The sequence below is a fragment of the Dicentrarchus labrax genome, unplaced genomic scaffold (assembly GCF_905237075.1).
Source record: "Dicentrarchus labrax unplaced genomic scaffold, dlabrax2021, whole genome shotgun sequence".
NCBI lineage: Eukaryota > Metazoa > Chordata > Actinopteri > Moronidae > Dicentrarchus > Dicentrarchus labrax.
In genome coordinates, this window is record NW_026136717.1 from 13912213 (window position 1) to 13934939 (window position 22727).

The following is a 22727-nucleotide window of genomic DNA, read 5'->3' on the forward strand; positions in this document are numbered from 1 at the left end:
ACTCCCTGCCTGTTGCAGTATTTTCACTGTTCACATTTATCAAAGGACCACCGGTAATAGTTCAGTTCCTGTGATGATAACACCTGTTTGATGAGCGGGATAATTTAATTAAAACCATATACCTTCCCAGCGAAACTCACTCAGGAGACACAATGCGAGGCAATTAAACCCCCCACCCCCCCACCATCCTGCCTCCCTCCCTCCTCCCCTCCTCTGACTCGTTTCCTTAGTGAAACGTTGGAAACCAGAAGTATATAAAAGCCACAAGTGCATCAGCTGAGGAGCGCAGAGGTGAAAAATACCGCAGACGCACATTCAGAAGAAGAGCAAACACAGCAAACGCGCAGAGACAGCGGAGGAAGACGCACGAAGAGGCTCCTTGTTGACTGGACTAGAGAGGAAAGGAGAATGAGAGGGCGAGCAGGCGAGGAGAGGTGAATAAAAACACATTATTTGGGAGCAGTTTGCACACCCAGGAGAAGGCTGACACGGAGCCGTCTGGAGAAGGTGAGTCTCCCCCCCTAAAACAGCTGCTTCTACTTGACTGTATCTCACCAACACGGCTCCTCCTGAGCCGCTCATACAAGACAGTCAAGTTTACAACGTCAGGCTCGAGCCTATTGATCATTTATTAACCTGTAACGTCGTTCCACGTGTACCTTGTTGTCTGTCAGCACTGCGTGTAAAACCGCATCCTTTGAAATCAAATCAAGTGAGTGCTCTGAGAAACTCATATTGTGACTGAAGAGTCTTTTCAGGGTTATAGTGAGACTCTTAGATTTTATTTTTATTTTATTATTTTATTATCATGTCAAAAGGAAGATCTGTAACAAAGTAAGCTGTTTTATGTTTTATAGGATCCGGACATCCTGCAAACAGGTGATTCCTCCTATCTTTCTGATATAACCCATAAAAAAAAACCCTTACCATCACAATAATAAAAAGGTTGCTTTATGAATCCCCCCCCCCAAAAAAGGGAGCTGAATAATTCCCCTAACACTTGAGTTGAGAGGATTTTTTCTAGATCCAGGATGTAACCTTGAGTAACTCATGAAGGACTACTTATCAGCTGCTTTTGGACCTTGCACTCTCTTTTTCCTCTAAGAGCCTGGCCTCTCAGTGTCTGTGGCACGCATCTGATCACATGCAGGGCCACTCAATCCACTGTCCTTCTCCCTCCGCAGTCACTCCTTCATAGGAACCCACGTGCTGCTGATCTGCTGCTGCTGCTGCTGCTGCCTCAAGGTATCTGAACTTTTACGGTCACTCTTACCTTCTCCTCACAAGCTCCGTGTCTTTAATGATTATTCTTAGACTCTGGTTAAGTCTGCAGTAAATGATGTCTTTATGCTATCAAGCTATCTCACTTACTCTGATGATCCTTTCTCTGCCTGACTCTCCTCTATATCTCTTCAGATGAATTACCTTCTTTAGTGTCTTCTGTTCGCTATCTTTGGATCAATTGTTACATCTGTACACCTCATTGTTCTTTCTAAATCTAAAGATTCTGTGCTGCTAGAGTCCATTTTCCAAAAGTCTTAAGTTGCTGTTCTTAGTTGTCTTATCTGTCTGACTCTGCTCATCAAGAAGTGCTTGAACAATCCTAGAGACTTTGTTGGTGATGTGAAGGTAAAAAGTCAGTGTTTTTGGTTGAAACTGGGCTGTATTTTTTGTTTTACGAAACCTTGACATAGCTTACCCTTTTTCATTCAAAACTCCATTAACAGTTAATTCAATTAAAGGAAGTTAATTTGTTAAGTTTTTGTATGTACATTAGATTGTGGCAAGTTGCCATTATTTTATTGCTGCCCAATGAGTGTCTGTCTCACAATCAAACTCCATTCATGCTGAGGATGATGAACTTTGGAAAACATGTGACCAGCCACTGTGCTGACACCCTTAAACTCATCAACTACATGTGCGTGTAGGTGGATCGGTGGGCAGCTATCAGTCAAAATGCGTGTGTCAGTTGGTAATTCTTCCTCAGCTCATACGTATGGTTGCTAATGAGCCTGTGTTTTCAGACATGTGGCATGTTTGCTCCTCTCCCTGTCTCTCTGTCAATACACTCAACCTTAAAAGGCCATTTGCTTTGCGCCCTAATGGCTCTCCAATCCACAAAACTGCTCTGAAATCAGACACCGTGTACGCTACTGTGGTATTACGTGATTTTTTTTGTGTGTATGTTTGTTCCCACATTAGCGCCCATGGCATGTAAATATGTTTTTGTTTGACTAGATTGGGACAGGATTGAAACAACACAAGTATTTGCTGTACGTATGCCGTGACCAAATCGGTCTCCATGGTAACAGCATCACTGATATGACCTTGTGTGTTTTCTCCACAGATGGCAGGAGATGATCACAGATAATTGGGAGGAACGTTTTAAATCTTCAGTAACATCAAAGCAAAAATTTGTGACTGAAATCTTGATCAGAAAACAGTTTCTTGCTTTTTGCTAATAAATAAATAAACCACAAAAACACGAACAATGGCATCCTATAGCCCTGCCCCGACGCAAGAGGCACCCAATGGCGGACCCCCATCTGTAAAGTCTAAAAGCGAGGAGTCCATGAAACTGAAGAAGGAGATCTCCCTCCTGAATGGGGTCTGCCTGATTGTGGGGAACATGATCGGCTCGGGGATCTTCGTCTCGCCCAAGGGCGTCCTCATCCACAGTGCCTCCTATGGCCTCTCTCTGGTGGTGTGGACAGTCGGAGGGATCTTCTCCGTGTTTGGGGCTCTGTGCTACGCCGAGCTGGGGACCACCATCACCAAGTCGGGGGCATCCTATGCCTACATCCTGGAGGCGTTTGGGGGTTTCATGGCCTTCATCCGCCTGTGGACGTCGCTGCTGATCATCGAGCCGACCAGCCAGGCCGTCATAGCCATCACGTTCTCCAACTACATGGTGCAGCCCATCTTCCCCACCTGTATAGCTCCATACGTGGCTAACAGGCTGCTGGCTGCTGCTTGTATATGTAAGTACACATGTGGAGAGTGTGTCAGTATGTGTGAGTATGGCATTGAGAGAGGGAGAGGAGGTGAGTCAGTGTACAAGTGAGTAATCGATATAAAGGGCCTGTCATAGCCACGGTTAGTCTCCCATCTGAAAGAGATCACGTGAGCTTTGTAGACTAGAGAAGTGAAAAATGGTGACACCATTGCTGCAGTCAGCAGCTCTTCCAAAAGAGGAACTAAACGACCCCATTAAAACGTGTGCGGCAATCAGGAAGAGTAGAGGGAAAAAGCACTGATTTAGAAATCCTTGCACATGAGGACTTGAGTCAGCAACAGCAAGAAATTATTCATAAACATAGAGCTAAACTTTGTTAATAAATGTGGCCCAGATTGCCGAGGTAACTAGAATACAATGGCACTGAGAAAGAGCAATGCTGACAAACTGAGTTAATCAAACTAACAAGATCGCTTCAAAACTGCTCACCGAGGCAACCGAGCACAACTTGAGAGGCGAAGAAATACCAACACTCAGGCAACCAGACACTGAGAGAAGAAGCATAAAGACAGAGAGAGGTCCGGTGAAGGTAATATATCAAAGGCAAGCCCTGATATTTAAGATAAAAAATACACACATTGTGCTCTTTTGCAATAAATATTACTCATTCATCAACCGCCCACCTGAAAGGCTTGCATGCTCACACACACTCGTGCCATGCTCTGATAAGCCGTGCTCGGAGGAGGGCTGAGACTGCTGATAGCTGTGAGGTAAAGTCCTTCCCGCAGTGAGACTCTGACCTGAGAGACTAACGGGCTACTGACAGCTCAGCACAGGACTGAAGCTTAAACCCCAAACTAAACACACTTCCTGTCAGTGAAAACTTTTACTCTAGGACACTGAGACTGGGAAATTGTGCCCCTCCTGCTCGGAGATGATGATAAGAAGCCCATTTATGCAAAGAAAAAAAAATTGATTAAAAGTTATCTATTATAAAATAAAATAAAAATACTGCTACTAGATATTAAGTCCAAAGATAATATGTCAAAGTTTAAAAAGTTGAACTTAAGAGATAGTAAGTCAACTTTACTTACTATTTTTTATAATTTAATTTTGTATCTCAAAATATTCACTAAGGAACCTTTTTGACTTGGGAAATCTTTAATTCTGTAATTCTGAATTACTATCTCAAAGGTTTAATGTAATAACTCAACCTTTAGATTTACTTTGTCATGGTTTATTATCTCATAATTATGACTTGTACATCACCTCCTCACTCAATAACATGTAAGTTAAACGCTTTTAAGCAGTCGACATCTGGAGCCCCGGGTGTCAAAGCATCCCACCCGCATGTGAGTTCACAGTCCTAAACATCTCCATTTCACCTCACATCTGGACCATATTTGACCTCCACTACCAGTCGGTCAGCCTCCTGAACCTGATCTCACACCTCCCACCCTTCTAACCTTTCACTGTCAACACACCACGCCTCTACTTCTGTGTGGCAAAGTCTCCGTTGCTCATCGCCGCTCACCTCCGTCCGGGGCATCGTGCCCCCTGTTGGGAACGGACCTGTTATGATCCTCTTCCTATCAATGGGCTGGAAGGTGATAGTGTTATGATTCGTCCTCTCACTGTGGCTGAAGGCGCTTCCGTGGTCAATGTGGAGGAGAGGGCGGTGATGTAATACTGTTTTGGCCTCTCCTTTAGATGTCTGGGTGATGTGGAGGTCAGTGTTGAGCGATAAATGTAGTCTGTGAGCGGGGGGGGCGCCTCGAATGAACTTAATGCTATTGTAGATAAAATGTGCCCACTCAGCTGGTTTGCAGGTGAATTTGTTTAATCAGTGCTTACAAGACTTGTAGAGTCAGGAGGAAGATCAACACAACAAGGAATGCTTTAATCTGAAAGAGGTTTTTGACTGAAATGAGCAAGATAATGAATGATATGATTAAAGGAAGGACAATTTGTGTGAAACTCACTGTTTCACTGAACCCTCCTTTACTACTAGATCATTTAAAATGAGCAGACATACGGTGCCTTACTATCTCCATTTTTATGAACATATGCTGATAAGAGGCCTAAGAGATGAGTCACAGAGTGAGGGACGAAAACACGTTTTCCAATAACATCAATGCTGCTCAAAGTGAAGGAGGGCAATGAGGAAAAACTGATCAGTGTCAGTCATTCGGACTGTTGGTCAATAAGTAGAAACAGGTAACAACTCACCAACCTCGAGCAGAAATTTAAGTCACCAGATCAGTGGTGATTTCACAACACTCCTTTATAGCTTTTAAAATTTGCCTCACTTTCACGACTGTACCTGTGTGTGTGTGTGTGTGTGTGTGTGTGTGTGTCTCTGTGTGAGGTTGTATGTGCTGCACTCAGCTGTTTCCTCATTTGAAAAACAACAGGCCAGTCTGCTTGAGTCAGCAGCAGCGTTTCCTTAAACCAGCCGTACTCTCACACGGAAACATGCTGGCACACACTCACAGTTTACAGAGCAAATCTCACCCACTGAGGCTGCTCATGGATTTGATTTGTGTGTGTGTGTGTGTGAGTAATATACACATTTTTATACATGTGCTTTGGCTGCTCTCCCTTTAGGTTTGCTGACCTTTGTGAACTGTGCCTATGTAAAGTGGGGAACCAGGGTCCAGGACTTCTTCACCTACGCCAAAGTCATCGCTCTCATCGCTGTCATCATCACTGGCCTGGTGAAGATCGGACAAGGTGCTAAAGGCGTCACTAACTCCTCTCTTTCATCCTAAACCACCACATCATATAATATTATCAAAGCCTATGGTCAGATGGTTTAAAGAAACTGGTTCTTCATGTCATTTGCATTAATTTCCAGGTCACACACAGAACTTCGAGGACATGTTCGAAGGCTCCTCTCAGGATCCAGGACACATTGCTCTGGCTCTGTACTCCGCTCTGTTCTCCTACTCGGGATGGGACACCCTCAACTTTGTCACAGAGGAGATCAAGAACCCAGAGAGGTAAGGAGGTCAAGTAGAATAAAACAGAATACACATTTATTGTCCGGTCAAGGCCAGAAAATCACCTTTAATGTCATTAGATAAGATAAATCACATTACATCTTTGTGGCAGATTTCATCTCATCACAACAATGAATACAACATAAACACAATGCCTACCTTCTGGGTTCAGATTAGTGCAGTTTGTTCATAAAGTTTATTGCACTCGGTATAAAAGATCCCTTACAGATCCTTTTGTTTGCCAGAGGTACACTGTAGCGTCGCCCTGAGTTGAGCAGCTTAACCTCCAAACAGTATGGAGGGGGTGTTTAATGTCACCAATGATGGACAGAGCATTCCAATGTAGAGATGTGCTGTAAAGGTCATCCTTTCCAAGGGATCGTCCGAGGGATGGTGGAAGCCGTTTCTTTTCTTGGGCATAATATCAGATCAAAGAACATTTTAAGATAAGATAAACCACATAATGCAAGCGAAAACATTTAAATCTTTTTTTTAGATTTAATTGTTTTCACAGGAACTTGGTTGAGACTCCTGAATAATGGTTAAAAGAAATGTTAAAGATGATGCAGATGCCAAAATGAACACTTTAGCTCGTTGTAATCATTTGTCTTGTTTATACTGGACATCACATGATCTTTCTAGATGTATCCAATGTAACTAAGCGAGTAAAAACTGGGAAAACAAAGAAAGAATTTTGTTCTAAAAATAACTTATCTATGATACTTACTTGATTCCTACTCTGCTGAACCCTCATATTATTAGCTGCAGATAAACTTTGGAATATATATTTTACAAAGAATGGGAACTGTCCAAACACTAACACTGGAAGCACATTAGAAAGGGGGAGTTCTTAATGGCCAGTGTGTACAGGAGGAATGATCACAAAGAGCAAAAACTGTTTCAGTGTTTCAACATATGGGCATGTATTGCTTTTAGATGCAGACTTATCCTGTAATATTCTCATTGTGCAGTAAAATGGTTCCTGTCAGTGTAGAGTATATATGATGCTTTTGCATTAATATTACAGCTACATTAATGTATGTTGCATTTTACAGCTGTAGATGTTTATGGTTGAGCTCATTTTAACTACTTTATATACTGTTGGGTAGTTTAATCGAAAGCAATGCATTGTAGCATCGCTGCCACGTATAACTTTTCGTGACCTCAGAAACACAGCGCTGTTTTCAGCTTCGTGACAATGCGTTTCCAGCTAATCCAAGACAGTTTTTAAAGAGTTTATTAAGCTTGATAAGTGGGAGAATTTCCTCAACCCATAAAGGAACATTTAATCCTTCAGTCTATCACAATCATTCAGAATCACCAAATTTGGAGATGTACTCAAGTAAATCAATTACATTCCACCACTGAAGACTACACATGTGATTGGATCACAAGCCTCTCCCAGGGTTCCCAGGCAGATTAAGTGACCGATTATCACAATCCCCATCCTCCCCTCACCCAGAAGGTCGATTTGCTCTTGACCCACAGACTCCTGAGGAAGCATGAACCTTGTTTCAGACTCACCTCTTTTGCTTCCCTCTGCTGTTTGTTTGTGTGTACTACAGGAATCTGCCACTGGCCATCGCTATTTCCATGCCCATAGTAACAGTGATCTACATTCTGACCAACGTGGCTTACTACACCATCCTCCCCATCAATGCCATCTTAGACAGTGATGCTGTAGCTGTGGTAAGTGCATATAATCCTCAATCACCTGGCTCATGTACTGGATGAACTTGTCTGCTGGTCTTAATTTCCTGTATGATAGGAATTTTTCATATACTGCCACACTGTTGCATAACTGAAATAACTGCTGTAACTCTTCAATAGGGAGCAACATTGTTTTTACTATATAACAAAGCAAAATGCCAATGGCACACAATATGTGACAATATTTTTCTTACTTGTGCAGTAGAATATTTGAGAAATACCTCTATGAATACTCACATACTTTGAGTATTTTATGTCAGTTTATAGTGTTAATACATATATTTTAAAGTATTTTGTTTTGAAAAGGCAGCAATGGTGAAGTTGTTGTCAATTTATTTTAAAGTATTTTTTGGGGTTTTTATTGCCTTTATGATAGAGATAGCTGAAGATAGACAGGAAAGGGGGGCAGAGAGAGGGAATGACATGCAGCAAAGGTCCGCAAGTCGGACCCGAACCCTGGGACGCTGCAGCAAGGACTCAGCCTCGGTACATGGGTCGCCAGCTCTACCCACTGAGCTAACCGGGCGGCTTCTTTTTTATTTTTAAGTGCTGCTTTTACTATGTAACATTATTAACATTCTGCAAATGTTCCCTTCATATATTGTTTCCTTCAGTATATAACATGACATTGAAATGTTTTTATATTCTATGTACTCCTGACAGTAGAATAGGCCACTATAAACCTATATAGAGAACAGATACTGTGAGTCCACCAGAATCTTAAAAAGTACAGTTTGGTCATACTGCCCAACACTTGTTGCTATCTATAACGTGCAGTTTTACAGCATTTAATCTCCTCTTTTCAGACTTTTGCAGACCAGGTGTTTGGTGTAATGAACTGGACAATTCCCTTCGCCGTGGCTCTTTCCTGTTTCGGAGGACTCAACGCCTCCATCCTGGCTTCCTCCAGGTGAGGGATTACATTGGATTTTCTTTTTTTTTTTTGCCATCACTTCTCCCCCGCGTTATCAGCACCCACTCACTCATTCATTGTCTCCATTGTGTCCCTCACTCATCACCGCTCTGTTGCATATTTTTTTGTGTCTCTAAAGGCTGTTCTTCGTGGGCTCCAGAGAGGGCCACCTGCCTGACTACCTGTGCATGATCCATGTCCACCGCTACACTCCCGTCCCCGCCCTGCTCTTCAACGTCAGTCAACCCTCGCCATCTTATATTTTCCTGTTGTCTCATGGTTTCATTTAGCTGCTATGTGTTGCACCTTTAGGAAAACCATAACCACCACATTTCGCAGTCGGATTTATGTTTCTTGCATGTCTCCTGCAGGGCATCATGGCTCTCATATACCTGTGTGTAGAAGACGTGTTCAGGTTGATCAACTACTACAGCTTCAGCTACTGGTTCTTTGTCGGTCTATCCATTCTGGGACAACTGTATCTGCGCTGGAAGCAGCCGGACAGAAAGAGACCACTAAAGGTAACTTTTTTTTTTACTGCATTTTTAAAATTTACTTTACTGAATATTATTTACATTTTGTTTTTGAAAGGTGCTATAGAACTACATAATTGATTCCAACCATCATCCAACCTCTTCTTTCTTTCTTCTTCAGCTCAGTCTTTTTTTCCCCATCGTTTTCTGTCTCCTCACCGTCTTCCTCGTGGTGGTGCCGCTCTACAGTGACACCATCAACTCCCTGATCGGCATTGGCATCGCACTGTCAGGAGTGCCCGTCTACTTCCTCTGCTGCTACACTCCGGCACATAAGAGGCCACTGCGGCTACGAAGCCTCATCGGTAAGAGAGCCCCAGGAATCCTTCAGTGTTTTCATCTATTGAAAAGACATTTTGTTTTAAACCAGATTGTGAAATAAAGATCCAACTTTGACGCTAATATTTTGCAGCCTTGCTATAAAATGTTTTAATTACAGGAAAAACAATAACACAAACTAATAATTGGCAGGATGGATGTAACAAAAAAATAAACTTAAACATGCTTGGGAACTTATGATATTGACTTAAAGGCCAGCTTTACCATCTGACAGGGATCAATTAATCAATTCATTATTGAGCATTTTACTGCATTTAATTGGGATGTAATGCAAAGAATGTGAAGTCATATATTGAACCCTATAATGGGAAAACCGTTGTACAAGATCAAAGGTAATGTTTGTTTTTCTAAGAAAACATTATAGATATTCATTTAAATTAAAACAACAGCCTCTTTTTCTTTTGATTAAAGAGGGTATTTTTTTTATTGAAAATGGCAGCAACAAAAAAGAAATGTTGTATGTCAATAAATATACTGTGAAAGATTTATCACACTGATAACTGTTTGTAACCAGACTTTGTATTCTGTGTCAACACAGTTTTTGTAAATTGTTAATAGGAAATCATACATTTACAATTAATGATTATTTGTTTCCAATGATTGTAAACAACTACAGAGCAATTCACTTGAGCTCAACACTGGCTCAAACTAAATTTGGTGTCAGTGTTTGCAGCTGGATTCAGGCCAATAACAGATGAACAGATTGCCCTAATGTTTCTCCCGTCTCCACTTCTTTCAGCTAAATCCGGCTTGCTGATTCAGAAGGTGTGCTTCTCTGTTCTGACTGAAATGGACGACAAGGAGGAGTAGAGCCCTGTGCCGGAGACTGATGATGCACAAATGTAGAACCTGAACTCATCCTGGCCAGTCGCTGCTACCACGAGGCCTCGATGGACCAAACATTTGGGCTTGAGCTGGACCGCAGTTCTCAGACCTGTCAATCATCACCCGGTCACAATGTCAATGAATGCGCGAATGATGGCGCCCCGGGTGCTTGTTGGCAAGATTTCATTCTAGCTGAACATTTTTATACACTCTTGAAGAACACCTGTTTTTATTACAGAACTGTACGTATTAGTAGAGAATTATTTAATTGATCCTTCAAGTATTTCGTGTGAAATTACATAACCGTAATACCTTTCTGATTGTACTGGAAGTTGGCAAATTATTATGGTTAAATTGTTGAAGTGGACAGGAGAATATCTTTGAAACTAAAAGCACTGCTGACCATAGAAACTTTGGTATTATTATTATTAATATTAATATTTGCACAAATAGAAATCGAGCAGTAAAGGAGTTTCATTCATAAAAAGGTTTTATACTGTCAGGTGCAAGGTGTGGTGAAGTGAAGGGCTATTTTACACAACTTAACTAATTTGTTTCTGCAGTTTCTGAGTAAATGACTTTGCTGCAAACATGTATTTATAATAAAATTACTTGTTGACAACATACATTGATTATTTCTTTCATTATGCTCCAGGGATCTTTCTGGGAAAGTGGATTAATGTGTTGTGCGCACAGAAATTAAAATATATACACCAAAGTGGTTGTTTTGAGGCAGATTTTAAACAGAATAATACATAATAACAACCCTGTCCCACCCATAAATATGTACATTAATAATAAGTACATACTGTCAAGCAGTCAGCCAGTCTGATCTATCCAATTGTGTCCTTCCATGGCCTCGCCTTGCCACCAGCTTCTTTGTCTTTAGCTGACGGTACGGGTGGGGTCTGCTCGAGAGGATTGTGGTCAAAAGTCTGAAAAGAAGAAGGACCTGAAAAGAAGATGAAAAGAAGTGCTAAACTGAAAGTCATACATCTCGTGTAGTGTTAATTTTGAACCCATTTACAGTTTCAGTACAATTAGAAATCAAAGTCTTGACCGCACAGAGATAATCATGATAATGGCTCCCTCTAGCCTTCAGCATGTGTAGTACTATTCCACTTGCTTAGTGATGAGCTTTTCATCTAAACCCCTCTAACCCCCATTAAATACCTGATTACAATTAGCTTTTTATATTGCAATTACTGGCTCTGGCCACAAGGTGGAGCACATGTCCAATTTCTACATAAAGACATTACAAAGTATGTATTGTGGATAAAATTTACAGTGCACATTATGGCCAGAATATTACTCAATGGCGTTTAATTGCCTAAATTATGAATAAGCAGTCCATTAGTTTGTTAGAACTATAAATCCAACAGCTTGTCTTTATTCCCGTCTGTCAGTATTAATAGAGAATATTTTCTGAAGTCATGGAGTTATTGTGCACATTAATACATGTTTTTGCCATCATGTAGAAACAACCTCAGCCAGCTGTTTCTCAGTGGCACACAGCTGAAATAAAGCCAAAGAAGGAATAGGTCTGTGTGAAGCTGATGATGTAGTGGTGAGACTGACCGTTATCTGTGACGTCCAGTTGATTTTTGGTTCTCCTTTCCTTCTCTTCCATCTCCATGACCAGCTGAGCCTTTCTCCAGCCTGGGCGAAACCAAACCAGAGGTGGACAAAGACAGAAATGATCACTGTGTCAACTGAGCTCCATAGTTTAACAGTGCTAATGTTCTTAAATTCTACTGGATGTACGTTTAGACACTAACTCTTCATCATGCTTTCGATCATGTTTTGACGTGGCAGGTTGGAGGGCGGGTGTTGGATCCTCTCGGGGATCCCTAAGATATATTTAACCGAGGGGTGTCTGAGTAGGGCGAGTTGACCCAAGGAGAAGCAGTTGGAGGTCAGCCAGTAGGTAAACACCGCCTGAGGTTTGTTTGAGGAGAAAAGGATTTTAGACAGTGAATGTACAAAGTACTCTTTCAATTATGATGTGGGGGAGGTTAAATACTCACCGCGGGGAAGTTCATGGTGAGGGGGAAGACGAGAAAGGGCATGATCCTGGACATATTCTTCAGGGCTTGCCCATAGGGGCTATCGATGTTAGACTTTATACCCAACTAAAAGAGAAGACAGTGAGGTGATTATTTAGGAAATTCACAACGACATTCAACAGTTTATAACAAGATCATACCACCACCTATCACAACTGTTAGTCCAGGGATAGCCATATTAGTCTCATAACTGTGCTGATTGTTTATTCTGACTGGGATTGAAAAAGTACATATTAACAGGGTTGATTTAACAGTTACTTTAACCTATTGACGAGTTGGGTAAAAGGTGGCTGACCTGCATGATTAAGAACATGGTGCCAGTGGAAGCCAAAGGCAGGATATAAAAGGGATCTACTGCTGTCAGGTCTGGAAACCAGAGCATGCCTCCGGTCTGCAAGCTGGGCACCGGCAGATGGGCCATCTCCCTCAGTGCCAAGAAGAAAGACATGAAGATTGGTCCCTGCGGGAACAGACAGATAGGCGATTTGTCCTGATCACATATAATATCTTAAAATATAATTCAACAACAAAACACCTTTGAAAAAGGGAAAATGTTAAAATGCAACAGTACTGTATAAGTATACTGATCAATAAACATTAATACAGATACAGTTATGTTTCTAATAGCCACTTCAGCACATATTTATATTTGCTACATTTTTAAATGTTATCACACATTACATATTTTATGAATTAATATTAAAGGAAATGTGTTCATATATAGTTTGAATTGCATATCATACGATAAGGTGTTTGATAATGTTTATATTTGCTATTATTCTCTCTTTAAGTGCTAGAATACACATACATATATTTCTGTTATTTACGACAGATAATAAAGTTTTTAGTGCGCAAGACATTTAAGACCAACGTGGTGCAAGTAAAAGTTGCAGAGAAATCTTAAAACTTTTTAAAAGCTTTTGAGTGTATAACAACGGGTACACTAATAAGGTTTTGTTGTGTTATTTAAGTCAGAACAGAATATGAAGTCTGTAATGGATCACCCTGAGATGTAACTTTAGATTAGAATTATTAGAATTAGAATAAGAATCACCTGCCCTAATGTTTTGATCTACATCTTTAAATAAACGATCATTTCACATTCCCCCTTTGCCTGGACTTGTGAGTACACTGGGTTTTGATGGGAAAGTAGGATTCAATAGAAACGTTTATAGATTTTATTCCCAAAATGCTTCAGCAAAATAAAAACTATTAAGGTTAATACTAGTTTTTATGAAAAGAACTTCAGTATCTACAGTATACTGCTGTTTACGCAGTAACAGTTGCAAACGGATACAGAAGTGTAATGTAAAAGACTTCTAGAAAGAAAAAAAGGGGAAATGGGGGAAATGTTTTTGAGGTGAACAGCATTAAACATGAACTACAACAGCATACAAAGTTTAAATTAATGTAACATTTCTTTCATCAGCTCCTGACATGTTATTGAGTGTGACAGTATCCCTTGTTAGGTTGATTTTATTTTATTATTTATTTATTTTAATTCAGTCTCCACATAAGGCCAACATATAGAAAGATGAAAATAAATCCTGCTTTAATAAATTAGGTGCATTTTCATCTTATTGAAAAGTTAAGATTGAAAGTTCCCCAGAGTTAATGTAATGGTGTTAGAGCTCAGTACAACATGATAGAGAAACCAGATATAAACTGACCTGCAGCATAGGAACTAGGAAGCCACTGCGATTCTTTACATCATGCTCCTTCTGGAACAAGTTCATTTCAGAGTAGATTTTGGCAACTGCAACACACAAACAACAGCTTATGACAAGTTGATGAGGCTTATAGAATAATTAACATAATTGTGACTGAGAATACAAATTTTTACATTTAACTTTGTCTCCACTTTCTACTGCCTCATCCAGCCTGCTATTGATTTTGGTCATCTCAGGCAACAAATTGTGCGTCTTGGCTGCCTCCTTCTGGGTGCTCACAATGACCGGAAACACAGCCAAACGAACAAACACTGTTGCTACACGTGGGTGAGGGATCAACAGACAGAGGAAAGAGGAAGAACAGGACAATATTAGGGCACAGGGAATACAGTAAACACTGTTGGAAGTTTCTGATGTAACCTGCTTTAGTGTATAGATTTATTGTTAGTTTTTTTTTTTTTTAATCTGTGCTTACCTACAACTATGGCCCCCCACCAGGGCAAACCAAGGTCCAAGTGCATGGAGTCTAAGAAGTTCTGGACCATCCCCACTGGTGTGTATTGGGCCAATCCGAGCTCTGTTAAACTGGTTTCTCTAGTGGCAGCCTGCAAGACCTCCGCTGCAGTCGGCACAGCATCAGTCACATGCTCAATGGCTGGTTGCGTTAAAACAGCGGACGCAGGCTCTGGAGAGGAAACCAAGACCGGAGGAGGGGGAGAGATGTCCACTACTGGTACTGAAACTCTTTCAACTGGGATCTAAAAATATGAATGAAAATAAAAATCACATCATTCAAGTTATATGGTAACTAGAAAGATCATTTCATTTCAGATGTGGTCTCAGAAGGCCAGAAGCTTCCACAACTGGAGCAGCCAGGATTCGATCATTAGGTGGGATCTGTAAATATCAGTTCAATCATCAATATCAATAATGATTCATTCAAACAGCTGTTCAATTTAACTTTAATATTATATTATAATATTATATATTAATAATAATAATATATATTATAATATAATATTTATCTAGGTTAACCTTAAATTAAACAGCTCAGCATAACAGTGAGTGAAAGCTGTACATTAATTAAAACATGCCAAAGTAGGTGGATGTTATCCAGAACTGGTGGTAATATTTTGATGCATCATAAAGTGAAATATAATCCATAGCATAACATTTCTATTTGAGATTTCTGGTACAAATCAATGTACTTTACTTAAAAAATGAAGGGCAAAAGTCCACGATGAGAGTGTAAATAAGAGCATTCAAGAGCTTTGCCATTAGAGTAATCACCTGTACGCCAACTCACCTGTGAGCTGTTGTGTCTGACTGCCGCGGCGTTCACCCAGAGGAACATCCCACGCCGTCTGGAGCCCAGCAGGGTCCTGGTGGCGGGGCTGTGACACTCAAACACTGTGTGCAGATGGGACTTCAGGAGCAGCCGCTGTTTGAAAAGCAGAGAGACGAGAGTGTCAGCCAGACGTACACATAAATACAACCTGATGACACATTCAGGGGCACAGGCTTCAGGAGTCACAAATCGCAGCTGTTTTCTGAATTTAACCTAATTAGAGCGGAAATTATAAATTGAATAAGTGATTAATCATTGCAGTCACTTCTTAGGTAGAAAAGCTACATTACGTGGTTACACTTTTAATATCACTGTAGACTGAAATCTCAGTACTGTGGGATGTTTTTTTTTCACATTAACTAAAAACAACAATGATAAATCAAAATAAAACAATCATTAATTGAAGCCTATTTTATTTGGCTCTTTCAAAATGAGCAAAGGTTCATTTGAACTTCAGCTAAACTGGAAGTATTATAAGGTAACTTGAATCAGAGGAGAGTCTTATTGACTATCACAAAAATAACGTTTTATCATTTATTATATTTAATCTTTTAACATAAACATTTCCTCTGACATTAATAACTGTGTCTTTTAAAATGTATTGCTATATCAATAATTACAGCACTAGCAGCTGTGCAGTGGGAATCTGTCCTACAATACATCTGTGATTATTAGTGACTTATAACCTCAGGTGAGACACACTTAATGGACTTTAAATGGGGGAATTAATAGAAAACTGTCACTAAAAACTGTCTGGATAGTCCTTCTTGTGTCAACCTCAGGTAAACCAGGTGTATTAACCTCAGTTAGTGACCTCTCAAATAAACCTGCTGGTGGTTTTTAAACACGTATCTGCTGTTCTCGTTGAGATGAAGTCTCGGAGGAGGACTCTGTCTTCAGTAAGAGAGGCTGCTGCTGTCAAAGTCACACAGTGTGGATGTTAGCCGGGAAAAGTCGCTGTTTGCGGCTTTATTTCAGAAACAGGAATAAAACTCAAAATGGGAAACTGTAAACAAGACCTACGTGCTTCCAAATGTCTGAAAGAGGACGGCTGCCTCGGCTCGGTTTTCCACTGTGTCTCAGGAAACATACTGCGAGGCAACTCGGAGTCACCCCGCTCCTGATGGCCGCCATTGTTGGTTGAAATGATCACACTACGGAAAGCGTGAGGAGTCAACTGTAGTGGCTTACAGGTGTATACCGCCACCTACCGTACCGGAGTATGTACAACCGGATCCAGTACATTAGTCTATGAAATAAATAAATAAATAAGAATAATAAAAAGAATAATACAAATAAAAAATAAAACATTCATCTGTTTAGCCTCTGATATCAGAATAATTTGTAAGAGAAAAATAAGATAACATACAACCATCATACAGAGTTATAGCTTCATCATCATGTTAAAATACGAAACAAATTATACTTAAAAAAGTGTGAGAGATTGAAAGTGAAAATTAAATCTCAGTGCTCTTCAAGAGTGACACAACACAGACAGAGGTATTTATATCTCAAATATGTATTTCTTTGTACAAAGTGTTCTCAGATCAGTTCCCAGGTAACGTTAAACTGGTAGAACAAGGATTCAAAATAACATGTGACAATCAGACTGACCATGTGGAAGTTAACAGTGAGGGTGACTAATAATCCTGAACACAGTCTCACAGATTGCTGCTGTCAATACCAGACTCTGCTCACAAAAGTAACAGTTTTGGTGATTATTATATTATTAATCTTGGTTTCCTGTAATTGTACTATTTCTGGGAGTTTTCTTAATAATAGAGAGGTCATATATGTCATACAGATTGTGAAGCCCTTTGAGGTAAATTTGTGATTTAGGCAACATACATAAAATAACTTATGACTTTCCACAGAAACAGTGTTCATCCAAGTATTTGTTTCATTTTTCTCCCTATTTAGTTTTTTATTTCTTCAAATCAGCATCAGAATTGTACAGATTACATAAATATTTCAGTTCAAAGTGATAAACATAAAATCTAAAGCATCTATGATACCAGTCAGTAGTAAAAGTACAGAAAGTGCTTTCTGATAAACAACACTGAGACTAATAGACCTAATTAATTGAAAATAATTGTATGATTTTACAGTAAAACACTAAAACAAACAAAATTTAAATCAAAAATTGAATAAAATATCGTTACATTTGAATTAGAATTCTCCAACAATCCCTTGTCGATGCAACATACACGGCATCTATTTATATATCTCTATATCTCTATTTTGAAAACAAAATGTAAAAGGTCGGTACGTCTTTAACTCTATAAACTGTAAATTTATATAAGGTGATTTCAAATCCATCAAAAATGTGATCTTGTGTTTCTTTAACTTTACATTTGTATTAAGGTTTCTATTGTCTTACTTCATATTACAGACTGTCACAATAAATCAGTACTTTAACCTAAAACAACCCTCTCTCTCTTAAATCTTTAACATTTGCTGCTCTTTACACAGAAACAATCCTGTGGAAAACAGGAAGTGACGCCAACATTTTGAAAAAGTGATCTGTTGAATAGATTGAACCAGACTGAAGGAACAAAAGAGTGCTTCCAACAGACACTCAAACTGCATTAACCAAAAAAAAAAAAAAACGCATCAATCAAAACCTAAAAATGAAATCTTGTGGATCATCATAATGACTCAGTCAAAAATAACTATTGTGTTGTCCTGGACAAAGTATGTATTTCATCTTAGTCAGAGTCTGATCCTGAGTTGTTCTTGTTTTTACAACCTGGAAAACCTGGGATGCAGCCAGTAGTTTTTTTCTTTTTTCCAGCAGTTGAATAAATTGTAGTGTCTGTCTCATTCTCCTCTTCTGCATTTCTTTTGGCTCTTTTGGTTCCACGTTTCTTTAGCCCTGGAAAAAGGGACTCACTCAGTTTTAATTTGCGAAAAGGCTTTGACAAAGTGTCTCGTTGTGAAGTTTCCTCTACTGTTCCAATGTGTTTCGTTTCACAGCTTCTTTGAGTGCCACTGGGAGTTTCCTTAATCTCTTCCTCAATTATCTTAACTTGATATGTTTTTGTCTTCTTTGAACCGCGTCTTTCTTCCACTCCATCTTCAACACTGTCAACTCCCTGATTCTCAGTCAGTCTGCTGCTTCCTGCAGATCCTCTTTGTCTAAGAGAAGAGTCTGCTCTGTCCTGAATAGGTTTGTTATATCCTGTCTCTTCCTGCTCTTTGGTCTTTACAGCAATATCTTTATTTTTTATACTGATTTCCTGTCTGACATGCTCTACGTCCCTGTTGAGGTCTCTCCTTCCTGACTGTTCATCACCTGACATCTTTCCATCCTTGTCTCTGTTTACATCCATCATGTCCTCAACTCGCACACAAACTTGTTGAGGATATTCTTCTCTCGCATTCATGTTGCTGAGTTCCTGTTCCTGCTTCTGATTGTGATGTGATGTGTTGTGTATGTCACAACCCTCCAGACCCTCCTGTGGTCCCCTCTGTCTAACATCATGTGGTCTTCCACTATCATTGCCCTGATCCTCAACAATCTCTTCAAGTTCAGTTTCTCTAGAAAAGGTTTTTCTCTTTTTTACTGCCTGCTCATTGGTTTCTGCATTTCCTCCCATGTCCTCCTTATCATGCATTATTATTTTCTCCTCATCACTCTGTTTTCTGTCATGAGCATCTTGAGAATAACTCTGATAATTTCTTTCCTCTTTATAGTCCTGGCTGCATGGTATGCTCTGCCCCTTATGAACTCCATTCTCTGCCACATTAACGCAGGACCCAGGTGGTAGCTCCACTCCTCTAGACCCAACACCATCTTTAATTTCTGTTTCTTCATTTCTGTTGAAGGAAACAGCCTCTGCAGTGTCATTACCCGCTTCTGCTGCCATCTCAGTCCCCTCTATCCTTCTCTTCTTTACATCTTGACTTTGGTCATAGATATCAACTATATCAGATGGGAAAGCTCCAGGAGGAGACACCTCCCTGATGTCTTGAGTACAAGTATCTGCAGCATGCACTGGGAAGATATAAAAAGGTATAAAGTTATAAAATAAGTTCAGATAAAATACCAAACAATTGAATGCATTCATTTACATTTCACATCAGTAATCATAATGAAAATGTTTGCCATCTTACCTTTCCTTCTCCTATAAAACAGAAGATAAGCACTGCTGGATCTAGGGAGAGAAATGTGAAAAGAAATGGTTAATTTTTATTAAAGAAAAGTTATTTTCAAATAAATGTACATGTATGGCTTGTGTTTAATACAGGGGCTTTCTGTTGTACATGCACTGTTATGCATCCTGTAGATATACTCAATCCAAAAAACTTTAGAAATCATTTATGGTAGGCATGAAATAAAAGGACTTAAACTTACGTCTCCAAGTTGTCCACCTGGAATGGCTGATAATCAGACTGTTGGTGAAAAGAATAATCAAACATAATGTGATGAATCAGGGTTTTTTTGCCCTGTAATATGTAACTTTGAACAACACCGGAGTTAGTGATCAGTCTTACCAATGAGACTCTGGTATCATCGAATTTATACCATCTCTCATCATCCTTGATTGTTGCAGTGTAATGTCCACTTCTATGATCTCCAAAATGATCCACAACTGCGTACAGTTCATATGTCTGATTCTGATCATCAGGAGACAAAATGACAGACATTAGCACCAGGAATTAAAAATAAATGGGTTCTGATAAAACAGTAAAATATCCTGTATATATACCTCTGGTATCTGTAAAGTGCAGGGAACATCCACAATGCAGTTGATTTTGATATATGTCATGTAGCTGTAGTCAAACTCAAACCTCTTCAACAGCAGCATCAAAACCTCTGGATGACGCTTTATTACAGATTGCTGAATTAAAAACACAGATCCCCAACATGTTTTATCAAGTTATTATCATACATTTACAACACCATCAACTCTTAATAATGTCACTTCAAAATCAGAGTCATAGACAAATCAGTTAATGTGTCATTACTCACAGTAGTAGCATCAGATTTATCATCACAGTGCTCACAGTACATCTGGTTTTCTCCACTGAACTCTGTGGTTCTGAAATACTCTTCAATGCCATCCACCTAATGAAAACAAAGCCAGACAAACAAGAATCGGGTAATAAACACTGCTTTTGATGCTTTCCAGTTATCACTTCTTAATCATATACTTGTAACAAATAAGACCAATTATATGCTATTCATTTAACTTCAGTTTAAAAGGTTGCCTGATATCAGAAAGGTGCATAATAAGAGAAACTAGTATTGGCAAGATTTGTATGTATACTGCACATCTGGAATATAGAGATTTAAGTAGTTATTGGAACATGTGCTGTAGTTGCAGGACTGAATATCATGAGATAATTATTCTTTAAGGACGTCCATCTCTGTCTGTTAACATTTCATTACATGATGAAGTATATTGGTGGATAATGTTTACCTTTGCTCCATGTAAAGTTTACCTGTATTTGTTTTGGATGGATTGGCTCTGACACAATATATGCAATATTTCCCAGTTTTTGATAAATCACAAATGTTGCTGTTAATGGTGTTTCACCCAGCTGATTAGATCTCTGACAAAGATGCTAGCCTTAAAAAATTATATACTTAGTTTAATGAATATCTCCTGGCAATAGAAAAATGCTTTATAGATTTCAGGTTGTCAGATCCTTACCACACTGTAGTGTTCACTGTTGGAATTCACCAATGCAAGAGGAAGATGCCAAAATGCCCCATCAGTGTCAGTCTCTGTACAACATGTAGAACATTTGGTCCTGTGTGTCAACAGTCCGTGAAAGATCTGAAAGCACAAAAATACAGAGACTGGAAAAAATTTACATTTTATGCGAAGATTATCTTGGATATTGATGGTGTCTTTACCTGTGATGCCTCAGAACTGGTCAGATTTAAAATCTTCTCAAAGTACTCAGCAGCATCTTGCTGTTCATACACTGAGGGGGAGAGAGGCAGAAATCAATGTGTATTCCTTCAAATAAATGTGAAACCTTATCCTTTATGAGGCAAAACTAAGCTAAACAAAACAAAAGAAAAATACTGTGTATTGACACTTTAAGTGTACAGGCTGCCTATTCAAAGGTGTTGTTCTGCATACATGAACACATACTGTACCTCTCTCGATGCCCAGCTTCTTCGTGATTTTATAGGTGTAGGTTCTATGTCCTTTTAAATCATCAAACAACTCTTTAAGAGGAAGATCCATAAACTCATTGTCAGGATTTTCACTGGTGTACCTAAACAAAGTAAACACATGGTGCTCTTAAGAGATACAAAGATGCACTATAGCCTTCACAAACATTAAATGCATTATGGTATGAAGTTGGAGTTTGTAACAAACCTTTCCACAGCCTCTGTGAAGTCTTTGGTCATGAACATCACCTGCAGCACACTGTTCAAGTAACAAGTTGCTCCTTGGTTTAACAAGCCATTGTATTTAACTGTTGGGAGGAAATGAATGCATGTAAATTGCAAAGCTGTCTTATCTTCACACCATTACTGTGGATGTTAAACCGTCATAACAGCAGGTATATCTTACCTGGAGTGGAGGGAGCTCTTTTCAGTACATTCATATTAGTTTCTCTTTAACTCCACTCGACTCCAGTCCACGTCTTCACTGCTGTCAGCTGCAAAGGGTTTGCAGTCAATTGTTGACAATAAATCAATCACACAGCTGTTTTGGAAACAAACACAAATGCAGGAACACACGAGCCTACCTTTGTAAGATTCACACTTCAATAGACATTCCCGCAGTTTATTATACAAGTTATTTTCTCTGTAATCTCTCTCTAATGGACGCATAAAGACAGGGTGTCTGTCTCCTGTATGAGTGCACTTTCTGTTTCAATTATCGCCTGCTGCAATGCTGCATTCAGGGCGTGTCGGAAATTGTGTCGTTATTAACAGACGGCTCACAGGCCAAACAGGGACATTGTTAGTGGACAATATACGGAAATAGCTCTTTACTGATCCAGTCGTAAAATAAATAAATAAAAAGATTATTCTGTGTTGTAGTTCGGCCACTGAAAGAAGGAGTTTGGTAACAAAATGATCGTATATGGTGATTATAATGCCACATTTCCCACTTTTGGATTATGTTGAAGCATATCATATCCATATCCAACAACTGTAAAATTAAACTAATTGGACAGTTTAAGGAACGTATTTCACACATTGGGATCATCTATGTTCCTTATGTTAATACAGACTGCCAGAGCCCTTGCAGGGACCCACGGTGGTCTATGTTCATCATTTTAAGATCACCTCGGATAGGCTGCACATTATTTCTCAGAAAACATCAGTGAGACTTCAGTTGGGGGTGCTTAGAGAAAATCAGGATAATGTATAGCCTATTTAATAGTTAT

The 22727-nt window shown here is 39.5% G+C and overlaps 3 protein-coding genes across 11 annotated transcripts; 1 reads left to right on the forward strand and 2 right to left on the reverse strand.

Moving 5' to 3' along the window:
• Positions 1 to 272: 272 nt before the first annotated feature.
• Positions 273 to 10902, forward strand: slc7a7 (solute carrier family 7 member 7). 4 transcript variants are annotated; one of them, XM_051428638.1, is made up of 11 exons: positions 274 to 507; positions 1185 to 1245; positions 2348 to 2981; positions 5564 to 5689; positions 5814 to 5958; positions 7524 to 7647; positions 8475 to 8578; positions 8721 to 8817; positions 8953 to 9102; positions 9236 to 9419; positions 10193 to 10902. In XM_051428638.1, the coding sequence occupies exons 3-11, from the start codon at positions 2492 to 2494 to the stop codon at positions 10261 to 10263; spliced, it is 1491 nt and encodes a 496-aa protein (XP_051284598.1). In that variant the 5' UTR covers positions 274 to 507; positions 1185 to 1245; positions 2348 to 2491; the 3' UTR covers positions 10264 to 10902. The 4 variants fall into 4 exon arrangements, with proteins under 4 accessions (XP_051284595.1, XP_051284596.1, XP_051284597.1 ...); XM_051428635.1 differs by lacking the exon at positions 10193 to 10902 and having other exon boundaries at positions 273 to 507; positions 9236 to 10172; XM_051428636.1 differs by lacking the exon at positions 10193 to 10902 and having other exon boundaries at positions 273 to 434; positions 9236 to 10172.
• On the reverse strand, positions 5994 to 16555 carry oxa1l (OXA1L mitochondrial inner membrane protein). Of its 5 annotated transcripts, none has more exons than XM_051428644.1 (12): positions 16386 to 16488; positions 16177 to 16277; positions 15321 to 15455; positions 14490 to 14772; positions 14188 to 14331; positions 14015 to 14100; positions 12640 to 12804; positions 12306 to 12410; positions 12057 to 12216; positions 11857 to 11937; positions 11088 to 11230; positions 9098 to 9454 (listed from the first exon to the last, which is right to left on the reverse strand). In XM_051428644.1, exons 3-11 carry the CDS (start codon positions 15366 to 15368, stop codon positions 11112 to 11114), a joined length of 1191 nt encoding a protein of 396 aa, XP_051284604.1. In that variant the 5' UTR covers positions 15369 to 15455; positions 16177 to 16277; positions 16386 to 16488; the 3' UTR covers positions 9098 to 9454; positions 11088 to 11111. The 5 variants fall into 5 exon arrangements, with proteins under 5 accessions (XP_051284602.1, XP_051284604.1, XP_051284603.1 ...); XM_051428643.1 differs by having other exon boundaries at positions 16164 to 16277; XM_051428642.1 differs by lacking the exons at positions 9098 to 9454; positions 16177 to 16277 and adding an exon at positions 5994 to 6369 and having other exon boundaries at positions 16386 to 16555.
• Positions 16556 to 16865: 310 nt separating this feature from the next.
• Positions 16866 to 22558, reverse strand: LOC127379258 (ubiquitin carboxyl-terminal hydrolase 17-like protein D). Of its 2 annotated transcripts, XM_051428633.1 has the most exons (12): positions 22080 to 22558; positions 21902 to 21989; positions 21704 to 21803; positions 21478 to 21599; positions 21229 to 21299; positions 21023 to 21148; positions 20338 to 20433; positions 20075 to 20206; positions 19860 to 19982; positions 19720 to 19757; positions 19479 to 19519; positions 16866 to 19359 (listed from the first exon to the last, which is right to left on the reverse strand). In XM_051428633.1, the coding sequence occupies exons 2-12, from the start codon at positions 21933 to 21935 to the stop codon at positions 18071 to 18073; spliced, it is 2172 nt and encodes a 723-aa protein (XP_051284593.1). In that variant the 5' UTR covers positions 21936 to 21989; positions 22080 to 22558; the 3' UTR covers positions 16866 to 18070. The 2 variants fall into 2 exon arrangements, with proteins under 2 accessions (XP_051284593.1, XP_051284594.1); XM_051428634.1 differs by lacking the exons at positions 21902 to 21989; positions 22080 to 22558 and having other exon boundaries at positions 21478 to 21624; positions 21704 to 21794.
• Between the last annotated feature and the right edge of the window lie 169 nt (positions 22559 to 22727).

Coding starts and splice junctions, on each gene's coding strand:
- oxa1l (XM_051428642.1), bottom strand. CDS start 16,496: ATGGCGGCCATCAGGAGCGGGGTGACTCCGAGTTGCCTCGCAGTATGT. Junction 14,773..15,320: donor TCAGACACAACAGCTCACAG/GTGAGTTGGCGT, acceptor TCATATTTTTAG/ATCCCAGTTGAAAGAGTTTC. Junction 12,411..12,639: donor CCATGTTCTTAATCATGCAG/GTCAGCCACCTT, acceptor CTTCTCTTTTAG/TTGGGTATAAAGTCTAACAT.
- slc7a7 (XM_051428635.1), top strand. CDS start 2,492: ATGGCATCCTATAGCCCTGCCCCGACGCAAGAGGCACCCAATGGCGGA. Junction 5,959..7,523: donor GAGATCAAGAACCCAGAGAG/GTAAGGAGGTCA, acceptor TGTGTACTACAG/GAATCTGCCACTGGCCATCG. Junction 8,579..8,720: donor TCCATCCTGGCTTCCTCCAG/GTGAGGGATTAC, acceptor GTGTCTCTAAAG/GCTGTTCTTCGTGGGCTCCA.
- LOC127379258 (XM_051428633.1), bottom strand. CDS start 21,935: ATGAATGTACTGAAAAGAGCTCCCTCCACTCCAG. Junction 21,149..21,228: donor CCAGTTCTGAGGCATCACAG/GTAAAGACACCA, acceptor TTGTGCTTTCAG/ATCTTTCACGGACTGTTGAC. Junction 19,983..20,074: donor GCACTTTACAGATACCAGAG/GTATATATACAG, acceptor CCTGATGATCAG/AATCAGACATATGAACTGTA.